This window comes from Suricata suricatta, chromosome 8, assembly GCF_006229205.1.
Source record: "Suricata suricatta isolate VVHF042 chromosome 8, meerkat_22Aug2017_6uvM2_HiC, whole genome shotgun sequence".
Classification (NCBI taxonomy): Eukaryota; Metazoa; Chordata; class Mammalia; order Carnivora; family Herpestidae; genus Suricata; species Suricata suricatta.
The window spans coordinates 141,060,453-141,075,141 of record NC_043707.1 but is presented as its reverse complement, the minus strand read 5'-3'; the positions used below and the strand labels follow the sequence as shown (position 1 = coordinate 141,075,141).

Sequence of the window (14,689 nt, the reverse complement as noted above, 5' to 3'; positions counted from 1 at the left end):
CCCGCCCGCCCCGGAATGAGGCCGCCGCGCCGCCGCCCCGCCCCGCCTGTCACCGCCGGGGAATGTCGCCAAAGTCCGCCGCCCGCGCGCGCCGCCGGCTGTCATGGCCGGGGAGCATCGCCAATGTTCGCCGCCCTCGCGCGCCTCCCGCTGTCACTGCCGGGGAACGTCGCCAAACTCCCCTGCCTGCCGACACGGCCACGCCTGGCTCCGGCCCGGACGCCCCGTCGTCCCGCCCCCTCGTTCCCCGGCCCCCGCGGACTGGGAAGAGGGTCGGGCCGAGCAACAGTCGTCGGTCCGCGAGGCGCGGGGAGGACACGGGACTGCCCGCTTCAGAGAGGCGGCCGTTACGCAACTCGGGGCATTTGCGAAAACTGCTTGCTCGGATCGTGGGGACGGACCCACTCCAGGACGGTGGGGAGGGGGGAGCGGGGGAGCGGATGAACGGAGGCGTACACGTCTGCGGGAGCCCCTCCCGGGCGCCACTGTCGAATCCGGCCCACGCGCGCCTCAGCCGCTGGCAGTTTGCACCCGCTCCCTAAGATCGGCCCCTCCCCAGCTCCAGCCCCAAGCCGCCGGTGCGGCGAGTGACTGCTAGGAGGGACGAACGCTACGGCGCAGGCGCAGGCGCAGCCGGAGGGGCGCGGCCAGCCGCTTCCGTGCGCGCGCTCGCAGGGCACACAAGCGGTTCTGCTCAGCTTGGCCCCACTCGACCGGTCCTGGCTCCGCCGGCTCTGGGCATGGTTCCCGCCGCAGGCTCGATGAGGACGCGCTACCTCGTGTACTTCCAGTACTTGGGCACGGAGTTCAAGTACGTCTTCAGGACCTCCCATCCATGCCCCGGCCCCCACGTGTATTCTGGCACCCTAGGTGGGGCCGGGCAGGTAGGGAGGGGGGAGCTAAATTTAGGGCTCGACGCCGGGAGAGGAAACAGGCTTGTAGGGCTGCAGAGCGCGGGGCGGGCCTCCGCGAGCTAACCTGAGCCCGCCTCTGCCTGCAGCGGGGTCGCGGCCATCAGGGGCTCCCAGCGCGCCATCGGGGTCCAGAACTACCTGGAGGTGAGCTCCGCTGGGCACCCGCTCGGAATGTAAAGAGGGAGACCCAAGGGAGGGACATTCAGGAGCTCCTGGGCCTCTGGGCTCCGGCCTTCGCCTCCTGCTGCCCACCCTGCCCCAGGTGGCTCTGTCCTCGCAGGAGGCTGCAAAGCGGTTGAAGTCGGTGGTGCCGGTCAAGTTCACCATCTCCAGCCGCACGGATGCTGGGGTCCACGCCCTGAGCAACGCGGCACACCTGGACATCCAGCGCCGCTCAGGCCAGACCCCCTTCTCCCCTGATGTCCTGACTGAAGTTCTCAATGCGCACCTGGGGCACCCGGCCATCCGGTGAGCACCTGTTTGCTGCCCCCAAACTGATCCACAGCGGGTGGAGACAAGTCAGGAAGGACTTGGTGTCTGGACAGAACTTCTTGGAAGTGATGTTGATACCAAGGTGTTACTTGGGTCGGTGGATGGGTAGGGGTCATTCCGTTATACCCGATCATGCTCCCACAGGGTGCTGCAGGCCTTCCGAGTACCCAGTGACTTCCATGCCCGCCATGCAGCCACATCCAGGACCTACCTGTACCGCCTGGCCACCGGCTGCCAGCGGCATGATCAGCTGTCTGTGTTTGAACGAAACCGATGCTGGGCACTACGGGCAAGGTGAGTTCAGATGTGAGGGAGCAGGAGGGGGTTGCAGGCCCACGTGGCAGGATACTCCCTGCTGACCACTCACCTACCTCCCTGCAGCTCCTTGGATATAGATGCCATGCAGGAGGCTGCCCAGCACCTTCTAGGGACACATGACTTCAGTGCCTTCCAGTCAGCTGGCAGCCCAGCCACTAGCTCAGTGCGCACACTGCGCCGAGCCTCAGTGTCCCCTGACCTAGGCAGCCCCTTTGTCCTCCCCCAGGAGAACAGGTAACAGAGGGCACCTTGCACACTGGCCAGAGGCTGGGGGAGCTGGGTTTAGATGTAGCACCTTCCTTGGTGAGGGTGGTACAGAGGCAGGACACAGCTGGAGTTGGGGTCTCCTTGGGAACCCATCAGCCCTGACGTGGGAGATGCTAGTCAGCTGAGTGGCGTGGCCTCAACCACCATCAACCTGCTGCTGTGCTCTCCCCTCCCTGGGCTGGGGTCCTGCCATGCTGGGGACAGAGAAGACTCTTTTTCCAAGGGCCCACTGCTCATGGACTAGTATATGGACCTTGGCAGCTGCTGAAAACACTTCGTTGAAAGAGAAGCCCAGGGTTCCAGCCCTGCTCAGCGGACGGTTGGTTCCACTGTCCCTGGGGCCTCTGGCCAGACGTCAGCTGCTGGCTTCCAGACCTTCCCAGTCTGAGCCCACACTGAAGGGAGAAGGAACTTCTGCATGATCAGCTGAAGAGCCCCTACCCTGCGGCTCTGGTAGATGAGTTGGCCATGCTCACCTCTCTCAGCCGCCCCAGAGCTGCCCCAGGACCTCTACCTGGGAGTCCTGTCCCCACCGCCTAGGCCCCTCAGAAAGCTCTGCAGCCCCTCCCATTCACAAAGTCCCTCCCATGAGCCTCACTTGAGGGCAGGGTGGCCAGGGGAAGCCACTGGGGGGCAGGAGGGAGTGGGAACCACTCTTTCCCAGCTCCCTCACTCACCCTGCCCACCTCCTCTGGGGCCACAGTGTGGACTAGGAGTTGTCCCAGCCCAGACATCACACGTGTCTCTCTTCTAGGTTGCAGTTCTGGAACCTGGAGTTTGAAAGCCAGTCCTTCCTGTACAGACAGGTGGGCTTTGCCCTGGGCCTCCCAGGGACGGGGTAGACCCGAGGAGCTGGGCCACTATGGCAGTCTTGGCCTTGGATTGCAGGTTCGGAGAATGACCGCTGTGCTGGTGGCTGTGGGGCTGGGGGCTTTGATGCCCGCTCAGGTGAAGGGGATTCTGGAAAGCCGGGACCCCCTCGGCAGACACCAGACACGCGTGGCACCAGCCCATGGCTTATTCCTCAAGTCGGTGCAGTACGGGAGCCTCGGTAAGGGTAGCAGCCTGGGAAAGTCCTTGCCTGCACCTCACTGACTGACCCCTCCCAAGGTGGGGTGCGTGATGGGAGTGGCTCCTGGTAGCAGCACGGCTGCAGCCTCCTCTGTCCTGACAGGTGGGAATCCAGCCTGTGTTCAGCGGGAAAGCCAGGACCCTGGAGGCAAGGAAGCCCCAGCCAGGTTGGACAAAATGTCTCCAGCTGCTCCCAAAAGGAGGCAGCCTGGAGTAAGGTGCCTCCTTCCCCTGGGCCCTTAGACCCAAGCCATACTGGTGACCTTGCCCCTTTGATCAAGTTCCCTGCAGGGAGGGCGCTGAGGGGGCTCGCCTCAGAGCGGGGAGGGCCTTGAAAGGCAGAGGCTCTGAAGCCCAGAGGAAGCTGTGGACTTAGGCCCAGCCCCTGTAGAAAACCTCCTGTGCCCTGCAGGGTTCACCGCATGGAAGGCACAGATAACTCCAGAGACTCAGCTGAGATCAGATGGCCATGACATACTAGGCCCTGCCATTGGACCCTGCCCACAGAGGCGAGCTGGGACCTGCACTTGGCCATCCAGAGTCACAGCAGGCCTCCTGCCTCCCATGGGCCCGTACCTGCTGGAAGTCCCCACCCACCTTCCTGGGTGCCCCGGTCTGCCCCAGGTGGGCTGCTGTGGGTAGACTGCGGGGGGGAAAAGGTTTGGGTGTCAAGAAGGGAACATGTGGTCTTTGGTTCTGTTTTTACTGGACCTTGAATACCTCAGGAGCATCCAGCCATCTCTTGGGGGCTCAGAAATAGAAATAAAGGGTGATGAAGTCCCCAGGCCTATTTCTTTCCTCAGCCCAAACTGGCCAATTGCGTAGGCACACCTGGCTGTGTCCTCACAGACAAGTGCTATGACCAGCCGTGGGCTCCCCATCAAGGGACCCAGAGAGAAGACCTGAGGTACAGACAGGGCTCTAGAGGGGAAGCCTAGGTCCCTCTGGCTGGTGGTCAGGTGGCGCCCTGGGGCAGGCCCTTCTTGAGCAGTGATGTGAGGTAACTTCCCAGCTCTTCGTCCTGTAGCCAGATGCAAGAGGGGACGGTCATCTCCTCCTCCCTGACCACCATACCTGGGCAGACCAGGGTGAGGGGGAACCCCGCCTGTCCTGACCTGCTGGGTACAGGACCCTTGAGGCCACTCACCTGGTAGGTCCAAGAGACCAGCAGCACCTTGGTGCCTGGGTCCTCTGAGTGGGCAGCAGCCTGGATGAGGATGGACTCCACAGTCACAGACCCGTCAGGAAGGTGCTGCACACAGTGGTCCTTGAGGACACTGTGGAGAAGCACAGTGAGACCAGCCGTGCGCCCCTCTTACCACCCCAGGCCGGAAGGAGGGGGCACCCACCTCTTCAGGTGGCTGTAGACCCGCAGGGCTGTCTCCTGCTCCTTGCGCGGGTCATGCAGGTGGACACGGCACGTGAAGCGCAGCTGGTGCTCGGCGAGGCCCAGCTCCTTGAGGGCCTGCTCTGAGGACACTAGCCGGAAGTTCTGCGGGGCAGGGGCACGTCAGGGAGCATGGGAGCGCCTGCCCCCCGCCCGCACCCACGCCTGCGCACACTCACACTGTCTTTCATGATCAGAGTGCCATGGAGGAGCCGGGGCTTTTTGGCATCAGGGAGCAGTCCTGCGGAGAAAGGGGCAAGGATGGGAGTTGTCATCAGGTCCACCTGCTGAGCCCCTGCCCTGCCCCTGCCCTGCCCCGCATACCCTGTGCCATCTCCCGCTTCAGCAGGCCCAGCGAGATGCCCACAGGGATGCTGGGGCTTGTGGGCAGCGTCACTGTCTCACCATTGGCTGGCATGTAGCAGTTGACCCCTGGGCCAGAGGGGAAGGGCCAGAAAGCCTCAGTCAGGATCAGCTGACTCTGGCCATGCTGACCCCACAGGCAGACCCTGCCCCGCATCCCACGTCAGCCCAGGCCCACCCCATGCCTGGGCTGCCTACGGAATTCCTGCTCAATCTTCTGCTTCAGGAACTCCATCTTCTTGGCCTCCCCATGTACTAGCAGCACGTTCTCGGGCTCTGCCTGGCCCACCAGCTGCATGATACCCTTGGCGTCGGCATGGGCGCTGAAGGACATGTACTCCACCTGCATCTTGACTTCCAACTGCAGCATCACAGTGCACACGGGCCGTTACCACGAGCAGCAGGCTCACAGGGCTCCCAACCAACCTGTGTGGGGGCCCGTGGAGCTCCCGGGAAAGTGGGGACTCACCACCTGCCGCCCCTCCATCTCCAGCTTGCGTTGCCCACTGAGGATCTTATGGCCCACGGTTCCCTGCACGCAGTAGCCAGGCATGATGACCTGAGGGGCAGGGAGGGATGGAGAGCTGGCGGCCACCCTGCAAATGACACCATCCCCCCACTCCTGCCTCAGGCTTCCGCTCTGTATGTCTCTCCACCCCACCCTTGCTGCCTGTCTGAACCTGAACCTTTGATGAGGCCCCCTGCCCCTTGCCATCAGCTCCCCATCCCAGGCCTGAGTAGCGCATCAGCTCAGGAAGCCAGACGGCTTTACTGCCTGATGCAGACAGGCCGACACATAGCAAGAGTGCAAGCTGCCTGGGTCAGCCCTGTCCTAACAATAACACCGTCCCAAAGTCGGGCAGAGCCCCTGCTCCCCCACCTCTGCCCAACCTCACAGGCCCTCCTGGGAGCTACCCCTGGGGTCCAGACCCCTTACCATGTTCTTCTCATTCCCTGCCCACTTCCGAAAGATCTGCAGGGACTGGCCGGCATGCAACATGCCTGGTGTGGCAAACACGACCTGCGGGGTGGGCATGGGTCCAGTCCCTCCTCTGCCCTCAGAGTCTTTTGACCCTGCACCTGTCACAGGCCCCACCTTCTGACCACCCCATCTTTCCCCCAGCACAGTGCACCCCACTCCCTGAGGGAGACCTGCAGGCAGGGACCACGCACATGTCCCAGACATGGAGGAGGTGCACGTGTGCAGACAGCCAGCACTGGTCCCGGGTATCCCAGCCTGGGGCATGCAAGACTTGGCTACCACGGGCGCAGGAGGGCCATCCCCACCCCTTCCTGGCCAGGGGCTCACCATTGGACCTGGGTTGTCAGCGAATGCTCGGTCAAAGGCCTTGATGTGCTTAAACTCAAACATGTTCCTCTGGACAAAGGTTTTCCGGATCTTCTGGTTGGTCCAGGTTATGAAGAGCTTGTAGTAGTGGTTGGCCTTCTCGGTGAGGCCCGTGGAAAAGTAGATGGGGGCCTTTAGGTTCATGCGCTCCCTGCGGACAGTGCGGGTGCCACGGAGGAAGAGGCCGCCAGACAGGGCCAGCCTGTGTCCACCCTCACGCCCGCAGTCGCTTCCTCCTGTATGTCAGGTCTCACAGAGGGGGCGAGGTCACGTGACTGGGGGACCCGGTGTGGAACGATAGGACGACAGATGTCAGTTACCCTGACTATACTCTGCCTAGAGCTGGACAGACATGCCGCCGGCGCCTGTTCACGCCAGGGCTCCCAGACCCGACTGGCTACCACCTACCAGAAGGTCTCCAGCAGGATGCAGAGCTCCTGAGCACGGCCCAGCGCGAACACGGGGATCAGCACCTGCAGGGGGAGGGCAAGGCTGGCTCAGACAGGAGGCCCTGGCATGCTGCCCACCCAGGTTAAGCCCACCTCTGATCACAGCGGGCAGGCTGGGGCGGCTGCCTTCGCAGCGAGCGGCTATGATGAACGCTGGCCCTGCCGGCAGCTCTGCGTCCACTGAGAGGTCATAGCCAGGTGCCCCTGGGCGCCAGAGGCCCTGTGCAGGCCACGGGGAAGGCCCTCATGCCCTGCGCCCACGTCCTGCTCCCAGCCTCGGTCCATCCAAAAATGACCACGGTGGGTGCTCTGGGCAGCCCTGGGCTGGGATCTGAGATAAGGGGTGAATAAGTACCCCAGCAGTCTTCAGAGAAGTTTCTCTTCCTAATGCTGAGAAAACTGTCCTCCCTGTGTGCCCAGAACACACGGCACCCCTGGCCCCTGACATGCCGGAGGTGGCCGAAGGACCGTGTAGCATGGGCAGGGTGGGCACGAGGCCCAGAGCCCTGCCTGGCGCTCTGCCCACGCCGGCTACCTTCCCGCCACGCTCCACAGCCTCATGGACCTTCTTCAGGAAGTCTCGCTCCCGACAGCGCTTGGAATCCCGGATGGTCGTGGCATACGTAGATTCTGTGATGAGCAGGTTGGGGCGGCATTTGTCAATCCAGGCAGCTCTGTGACACAGGTGGGCATGGCCCAAGGTGGACAATCCACATGGCTACAAGGCCAGGAGCAATACGGACCCCAGCCATAGCCTCCCTTGACCCTCTGTCAAGTTGGAGGAAGAGACACTGCCACACACAGAGGACATGTAACGGACACTGAAGGCACCCAACACACCCCTGTGCGTCACCGCACTCCTGGGGGGTCCCCACAGGATGAAGCAAACACATCAGCCTACTCACCCCAAATGCCGGTCGGGAGTCATATTATAATCACCCTGGCAAAGAATGTGGCAATAAGGCAGGTGCCTCCTCTCCCGGCCAGGCAGTCCCTCCTGTGCCCCAAGTGCTTCCACTGACCGTGTAGACCACAGACTCTGAGCCCACTTTAATCTGGAACATGGCCGCCCCCAGCACGTGGCCTGCATAGTAGGCCTTGATTTCCAGCTCATCATCCACCTACAGAGAAGAGGGCTTGACTCAGGTCTGAGGCTCTGCTGGCTTGAGAGGATGGCAAAGGGGCCAGGGGTGTGGGCACTGGGGAGGCCGAGGGTGGAAGAGAACATGGTTCCAAGCCTTTTGTCACTTCCTGTTTCTCACACACAATGTCCAGTTCTCAACCAAGAGCAACCAGACATGAGACAGGACACCACCACAAAAAGCAAGAGACACAACGGTCAAGAGACGCAGACTCAGAGCTCCCAGAGTTTTCAGACATGGAGTTTAAGAGAGCCATGACTAATACATTCAGAGAGAGAAATGACAGGACCAAGAATGTTGACCAAAAAGTTAAAAAAGTATTTTGTTAATGCTTATTTATTTTTGAAGGGAGAACGAGCAGGGGAGGGGCAGAGAGAGGGGGACAGAGGGTCTGAAGCAGGCTCCGTGCTGACAGCAGAGAGCCCAACCAAGAGGCTTGAACCCGTGAACCGTGAGACCATGACCTGAGCCGAAGTCAGAGGTTCAACTGACTGAGCCACCCAGGTGCCCCTAGAAATCATTTTAAAAAGTAGAAATTCTAAACCAAAAATCATAATAACCCAAATAAAGAGTTCAGTGGATGAATTTAACAGCACAATATATATAATCAAAAAGAATACTAATGCAGTGAAACACATAGAGTAAGAGACCTAACATTCTGCAATCTGGGGCCCTGGGTTGGAGGGGAACAATGCAAGAACCTGATGAAAGTCATCAGGTCACAGATCCAAGAGGCTTCACACCTGGGCAGACTCAATGAGAACAGAACAAAATTCAGGTCCGCCATAGCATCCAAAATCCAAAGAGAAGGACATAATCCCACAAGCAGCCTGAGATTAAAGATTCTCTTGCAAACAGTGAATAGAAAGACATGTCCAAAGTACGGAGAGAAAATAACTGCCAAACTAGACTTTCACAGGTAATGAAAAAAAGTCATTCAGAAATGAGGCTGAGGTGACCCATCTGCAAACAAATAAAAAAGATTCACTGGGGGCACCTGAGTGGCTCAGTTAGTTGAGCATCCAACTCTTGATTTCAGTTCAGGTCATGATCCCAGGTCATGGGATCGAGCCCTGCGTTGGGCTCTGCACTGAGCATGAAGCCTGCTTAAGATTCATTTTCTTTCTCTCTCTCTCTCTCTCTCTGCCCCTCCACACACACACATGCGTGCTCTCTCTTTCAAAACAAACTTAAAAAATAAAAACAAATTAAAAAAACATTTAAAACAGGTCTTAAAGTAAGAAGCATTATTAAAGATAAATGCACACACTTGTATTGACGAGAGGTTCGACCAGAAGGACAAAAGAGCCCAGAGCGCACCGGCTCTGATGACAGGCAAAACCCGCTGACTCTAAGGGGAAACAGACAATCTGCAACCCTTGTGCTGATGCCCTATTTGACTGCACTTGCCTGCGTAAAACCTCCACCTTCCTCCGTGACCCACAAACAACAGTTACTGGGACAAAGCCCAAACTCCGCAGCTAGGACTGGGTGCCCTCTGGGGCCTGCCTGTCTCACTGTCTGGTCTCCACCGCCCTCTGCCCCTGGCCGGAACACCCTCTCACATGTGTTCAGGCACACAGCTGGGCGGGCAGCAGAGGCTCCATGCACTTGACGGGCACTTGGCACGATGCTCCATGTGCACTGCCTCCCACCGCCCCCACCCCGCAAATGCTAAATCTGGGCTGGGACCCCACGTGCTTGCTCACTGCTGCCTCCTAGTGGCCCCACAGTAAGGGACAGAAAGTTGGACGGGGTCTGTCAGGACCCTGACCTGGACCGTCTGGTGGAGGTGGACAGCTACCACCTTCTTCATACAGTCCTTGATCATCTGGGAGGTAAAGAAGTTGGCTTCGCCCTTCTTGTCCACGGCGATCTTGCGGTAGTCCTCCAGCAGGATGGGGCAGATGGCCTGCGTGGGGTGGGTCATGTAGATGGGCCCGTCGTAGCCCACCATCTCGCTGAAGTAGGGGAGAGCCCCACAGTGGTCCAGGTGGAAGTGGCTGAGGGTGCAACACAGGTCAGCCCAGGCCCACTGCTCCCTGGCCAAGCCCGCCCCCCACAGCCCCTCCACACGGGCGCTAGGCCCGTGGTCACTCCGCCCATTCCTTCATCTGGGCACAGACTGCCCGCTGTGCGTCAGATGCCGTCCTCAGTGCTGCAGTGAGGAGTGAGCGAAGCAGACAAAAACCACTACCCTCCCAGAGCTCACAATCTAAGTGTCTGGCAAAGCAGAGAGCATGAAAGAGGTAATGCTTGTATCAGAGATGCACGTTTTCTATAGTGAGATAAAAAGTAGCTAAGAAGGGGACAGGGCATCTGGAGAGCTGCCACCTCTGGTGGGGGACAGGAAGACCCCACGGCACGTGAGCCAGACCAGGCAGGCACTGGGCAGAGGCAGCGGAGCACTCTGTGTCCAGCAACGGAGCGGGCCCAGTGCGTGCAAACCCGTGTCCAAGAAAGGCCTGAGAGCACAGGAGCGTCACAGGAGCTGAAGACGGGGCTGCCTGGGGCCAGCAGATCTTCTGGCTTGCAAGGTGCAGGGGTAAGACCAGCAGGAGGCTGCTCTGGTCAGCTGGCCACATGGCAAAGGTCAGGGTCAAGTAAAGGGCTGGACCTATGAACTGTGGGCTGTCCAGGTGCAGTGTGAGGAAGAGGAGGAAAGTAGGAGCCCCTTTCAGCCAGGCTGGGGAGGTCAACCGTCAGGAGAAGGGGCGCTGGACCACGAGACTGGAGGTCAGGGGCCCAGTGGACGAGGGTGTACGGGCAAGTGTGAGGATCGTGGACGAGCAGGGAGGGTGGAGTCACTGCTGCCAAATGCTGTTGGCAGTCTGACCGAGGAGGCCTGAGAAGCCACCCAGGGGCTCACAGGTGAAATGCGCCACCTTTGCCTTGGGGGCACTGGCCTCCCTGGCATGGGCCTATTGCCCTAACACAACTTATTCTTCTTGGGCACTGGGGCTCTCAACCATGACACTCAGGGGTACAGCCAATGGGCACACACAGTACACAGTGTCCCCGGCCCCATGGGCTGACCAAAGCCTGTCAAGGGGCAACCTCAAACACCCATAAGCTCACACAAAGACACAGCCTCCAGGACCAGTCTTCAGCCCTGGGGGTGAGTCACACAGGCAACCTGGAACAGACCTGGGCCTGCAACGCCCCCCAGCCTGCAGCTACCACGGGCCCCGAGGGGCTCTCCTGGGCTCCTGAGGGCCCCGAAGTGGGGTTGGATGTGAGCCGACGTCACGACACTATGACCAGAAGCTGATGGGCGCTCACCTGATGATCACACAGTCCAGGAAGTCAGTTAGCCGGCCGTTGCGGGTGATGTAGGAGAAATCAGGGAAGCGCCTCTGAGAAGCCAAGAAAAAGGGACAGAACGCAGCTGCCCTGGTCTGTAGGCGATGGAAGTGGGGAGCAGGCAGCACGCCAGGGAGCGGCTCCCCGCAGGCGAGTAAAGGCATAGGCTGAGCCTGGACACTAGCACCCCCACCCTGGCAGGCCACGCCAGGGCTGCTGACTGTTCACAGCCTCTGATGACACAGGGAGGGCTCAAACTGCCAGAGGGCCTATGGGCCCCTGCTCTGGGACAGACAAATCTTCCGTGCAGGGCACCCCATCTGTCAAATGATGGGGCTAGGGGCTGCCAGGGAAGGCGGCGACCCCAGACCCACCTGTCTCCTACCACTGACCATTTGCCCAAACTGTCCCTACTCCATGGGTCAGAGCCCGAGGCTCTGAAGCTTAGGAACCTGCTGAGAACAGCAGCAAGGAGCAGGCGGGGTGAGGTCCCCGGAGGGACCTCAGGACTCACGTCGTCATTGAAGCCCATGTGCATCCCGCAGTCCAGCATGACGTTCTTGCCCCCGATGGAGACCAGGATGCAGCTTCGGCCCACATCCTGGCCAGCTCCTGGACGGGAAGGTGGGGTGAGGCGCTGCCACCCCTTTCTCACTTCCCCCATGTCCGTTTCCCTGCTGCTGCAAGCGATGGCCCCAGCCACCTGCCTCAGACCTCCGCTGGGCACTCTGCATCCACGGGCCTGCAGAGCCCTCCGTGGGCTGGGGAAACTGCTCCCCCGTGGCTGCTGTGGGAATGACGGATGAGGCAAAAAGCACCCGTCACCTCCACACACAGGCCAGGGAAACATGCAGGGAAGGGACAAGGCACCAAGCACGTTCCAGCCCATGTGCCCTCCCCCGCTGCACCGCCAAGCCTCAGCCCTGTCACTACCACCTAGGGCAGATGGAAAAGCCCCTCACCTCTTAAGGGAGCACCCACCTGCTGCAGCTGACCTGCACTGTCAGGCCAGGCGCTGTGCAGCAGGCGCTGGACTGTGGTCCTAGCACTGAATAGGGGCCAGCTGATGACCCACGAGGCCTCACCATGCCTCCTGAGACTCACCTGGGTCATACCTGAGCTGGGGGGGCCCCTCCCCCAGGGCCTCCTCCCAGAAGGCATCAAGCACCTCCAGGTAGTGCCACTGCAGAGGGGCACCTGCGAGCGGCTTTCGTCCAGCCGTGGGAAGACAGGGCCCCGGGTGTCCAGCAATGACCAACTACAGTGGCCTGAGTGCAGATGCCCCGTCACTTCACTCCCTCAAGACCCCCCCCAGTCCAGACTTAACCTGAGTCCTCGCCCTGTTCTTGACTTCGAATCCTACCCAGCTGCTCCAGCCCCAGCAGGGCACATCCCAGCAATCTCCTCTGGCCATGTGTCACCTCCTCTAGGATCTGGAGGCCCAGGAAGAAAGGGACAGAGCCTTGCAAGGCCTGATGTCACCAAATGACCTGCTTTCTACCCTGATCCTACAAGCCTTCCTCTACCAGCCACCTGAACCTCCTGTTAGCACCACTCACCCTAGGGTGACTAGGCCATGGCTCAGAGCAGGACCCTGGCTGGTCCTTGAGAAGCTTCCATCACCCATGACAACAACAGGTGATCCTAGCCGAGAGCTCAGCCACAGGCAGTGGCCTGCAGGTCTCTCAAAGGTCTCCTCCTGCCCCACCAGAACAATGGCAGGGTCTCAGCTGTCTGTCCCCGCTACACCTTCAGCCCTAAAGCTGTACCCAGAGGCCCTCCAAACATTTGTGACAGGGGAAGGGGAGGGTTGCCTCTCTTTACAGAGAGCATGGAGTCACAGACAGAAGTCATGGGACCAGCCCATAGGCACATGGCTCCTAACCACAGGGCCAGAGATAGTTTCCTGGATTCCAGAGCTCAGCTCTGAGACACTGGCGACCTGCCCCCACCGGGATCCACAACAATCCCAGGCAGCAAAGACAGTGGCCTGAACTTGGCAGGAATACGGAGAACGAGTCTACGGCACACAGAAAGAGGCGGGACTCCGGAGAAAATAAAAGAGACACCACGTCTGCAGCAGCTTGTGTTCTAGGGCAAGGAAACAATGACCACATCGATAAGACACACAGAGTGCATGATGGAGATTAAGGCAGAGAAGGGGACCCAAAAACTTCTAGAACCCCACCAGGCAAGTCCTCCCTAAAGTGACTTCTGAGTAGTGTGGAGAGGGACAGCCAAGATGGGAGGGGCAGCTGTGTGGTAGGAGTGGCCTAGGAGTATCTGACCAGGGAGCCCATGAGGTGCAAACTGGCAAAGAAAAACAACAGAGAAATACTTCTGCTTTGATGGTGCTTCGGCCTTCAGAGCGCACTCAGGGCCAGATCTGGGGTAATAGAAGCAGCAGAAAGAACTGTTCGCGGAAAACAGAGGCCAAATCGTGAAGGGACAGGCTGGAAGGAGGGTCCTGCAGAGACCCCTGGAGGGGCGCCAAAGGCAGGGAAGAGTGAGGATCACTGCAGCCAGAGGGGACCCTGTGCCAACAGCTGCCAGAGTCTGTGTGGGTGACCTGTAGGGCAGCATGGAGCTGTGTCCTCTGGCCTGGCAGCCAGGGGCAGGGCCGTTCACTGTGGCCATGAACAGCTCAGGGTCCGAACAAAGGACTGGGTGGGCTATTTTGAGGAAGAGCTCACACCATGAGAAAGGCTATGGAGCCATGTGGAAACTCTGTACAGGAAAATGCTCCCACACACAGCCCAGTGTAGAGGGCAGGTTCTGGAACAGCACAGAGCATGAGTGCTGGAAGGAAGCCCAGAGACATCTAGAGAGTTGGCCACCAAAGTGATAACCCGTTGTTTCTGGGGCTTTGGGTTCTCAGTGATCTTTCATCCTTCGCAGTTTTCTGCACTGTTTGGGCTTTTAAAAGTATGCATTTATATCTTTTACAAAATGCAAAGCATTTTTTTTAACACTGCAGAGATCAAGTAAGACAAAGGCTGAACTGAAAGTGGATGGCTGGATTGGGTAAACGGGAAGCTGAAGATAACAGATGCGAGACCGATGGAGGAGGTGGGAGGAAAGGCGACCCAAGCATCAGTCCATGTGGACAAAAGCTGGCGCAGCGAGGATGGAGATCCTGTGCCTCTCCGGTGACGGCGTCCAGAGAGCAGACTCCAGGAGAAGGTGCAGAGACCGTCTGCTCAAGCTTGCTTTTCACCGTGAGGAAAGCTGGGGACGCAGCGGGCCGGGACCCGACCCCAAAGCCGTCCCTCCGGGGCTCCTCCGAGCGTCCCCACACAGGGCCTGAGCCACGGACAGGAGTCCGGGCCGAGGCCTCCGAAGACGACAGCTGTGGCCCCCGAGAACGTGGCTGGCTCCCTCCGACCCGCGACTCTTCCTTCCCCAGACCACCGCCCGGCCCCGCCACCGCTAGGCCGGCCGAGCGCGCCTCACTCACCCAGGGGAGTGACCCTGATCTCGGGCATGCTGTCGGGCGCGCTCCCAGGCCCCGTCGCCTCTGCGGTCACCGAGCCGGCGGGACCACTTCGGCCCGACTAAAGCCCGGACCCAGGACCCCCGCTGCGCGCCACCGGAAACAGCGGCAACGCACCGCGCAGGCGCAGCCCCAACAGCGC

General features: G+C 60.1%; 2 protein-coding genes across 8 annotated transcripts; one reads left to right on the top strand and one right to left on the bottom strand.

Moving 5' to 3' along the window:
* Positions 1 to 456: 456 nt before the first annotated feature.
* Positions 457 to 3,844, top strand: PUSL1 (pseudouridine synthase like 1). 6 transcript variants are annotated; one of them, XM_029946278.1, is made up of 9 exons: positions 457 to 811; positions 1,001 to 1,058; positions 1,177 to 1,382; positions 1,551 to 1,700; positions 1,788 to 1,958; positions 2,746 to 2,797; positions 2,880 to 3,042; positions 3,166 to 3,275; positions 3,475 to 3,587. In XM_029946278.1, the coding sequence occupies exons 1-9, from the start codon at positions 741 to 743 to the stop codon at positions 3,499 to 3,501; spliced, it is 1,008 nt and encodes a 335-aa protein (XP_029802138.1). In that variant the 5' UTR covers positions 457 to 740; the 3' UTR covers positions 3,502 to 3,587. The 6 variants fall into 6 exon arrangements, with proteins under 6 accessions (XP_029802138.1, XP_029802137.1, XP_029802140.1 ...); XM_029946277.1 differs by having other exon boundaries at positions 458 to 811; positions 3,166 to 3,280; positions 3,475 to 3,626; XM_029946280.1 differs by having other exon boundaries at positions 463 to 811; positions 3,166 to 3,229; positions 3,475 to 3,626.
* INTS11 (integrator complex subunit 11) lies at positions 3,750 to 14,678 on the bottom strand. 2 transcript variants are annotated; one of them, XM_029946273.1, is made up of 17 exons: positions 14,512 to 14,678; positions 11,569 to 11,666; positions 11,034 to 11,107; positions 9,526 to 9,754; positions 7,632 to 7,730; positions 7,515 to 7,549; positions 7,145 to 7,283; positions 6,569 to 6,633; positions 6,122 to 6,311; positions 5,750 to 5,833; positions 5,282 to 5,371; positions 5,011 to 5,173; positions 4,774 to 4,881; positions 4,629 to 4,690; positions 4,412 to 4,554; positions 4,210 to 4,339; positions 3,750 to 4,083 (listed from the first exon to the last, which is right to left on the bottom strand). In XM_029946273.1, the coding sequence occupies exons 1-17, from the start codon at positions 14,537 to 14,539 to the stop codon at positions 4,018 to 4,020; spliced, it is 1,803 nt and encodes a 600-aa protein (XP_029802133.1). In that variant the 5' UTR covers positions 14,540 to 14,678; the 3' UTR covers positions 3,750 to 4,017. The 2 variants fall into 2 exon arrangements, with proteins under 2 accessions (XP_029802133.1, XP_029802134.1); XM_029946274.1 differs by having other exon boundaries at positions 7,175 to 7,283.
* Between the last annotated feature and the right edge of the window lie 11 nt (positions 14,679 to 14,689).

Bases quoted from the DNA above. Each gene is read 5' to 3' on its own strand.
- PUSL1 (XM_029946275.1), top strand. From the start codon at position 741: ATGGTTCCCGCCGCAGGCTCGATGAGGACGCGCTACCTCGTGTACTTC. The intron at 1,059-1,176 runs GTGAGCTCCGCT...ACCCTGCCCCAG, and splicing joins GGGTCCAGAACTACCTGGAG to GTGGCTCTGTCCTCGCAGGA. The intron at 3,211-3,474 runs GCAAGGAAGCCC...TGTGCCCTGCAG, and splicing joins GGAAAGCCAGGACCCTGGAG to GGTTCACCGCATGGAAGGCA.
- INTS11 (XM_029946273.1), bottom strand. From the start codon at position 14,539: ATGCCCGAGATCAGGGTCACTCCCCTGG. The intron at 9,755-11,033 runs GTGAGCGCCCAT...TTGCACCCTCAG, and splicing joins CTGGACTGTGTGATCATCAG to CCACTTCCACCTGGACCACT. The intron at 7,550-7,631 runs GTCAGTGGAAGC...ATTCTTTGCCAG, and splicing joins CAGAGTCTGTGGTCTACACG to GGTGATTATAATATGACTCC.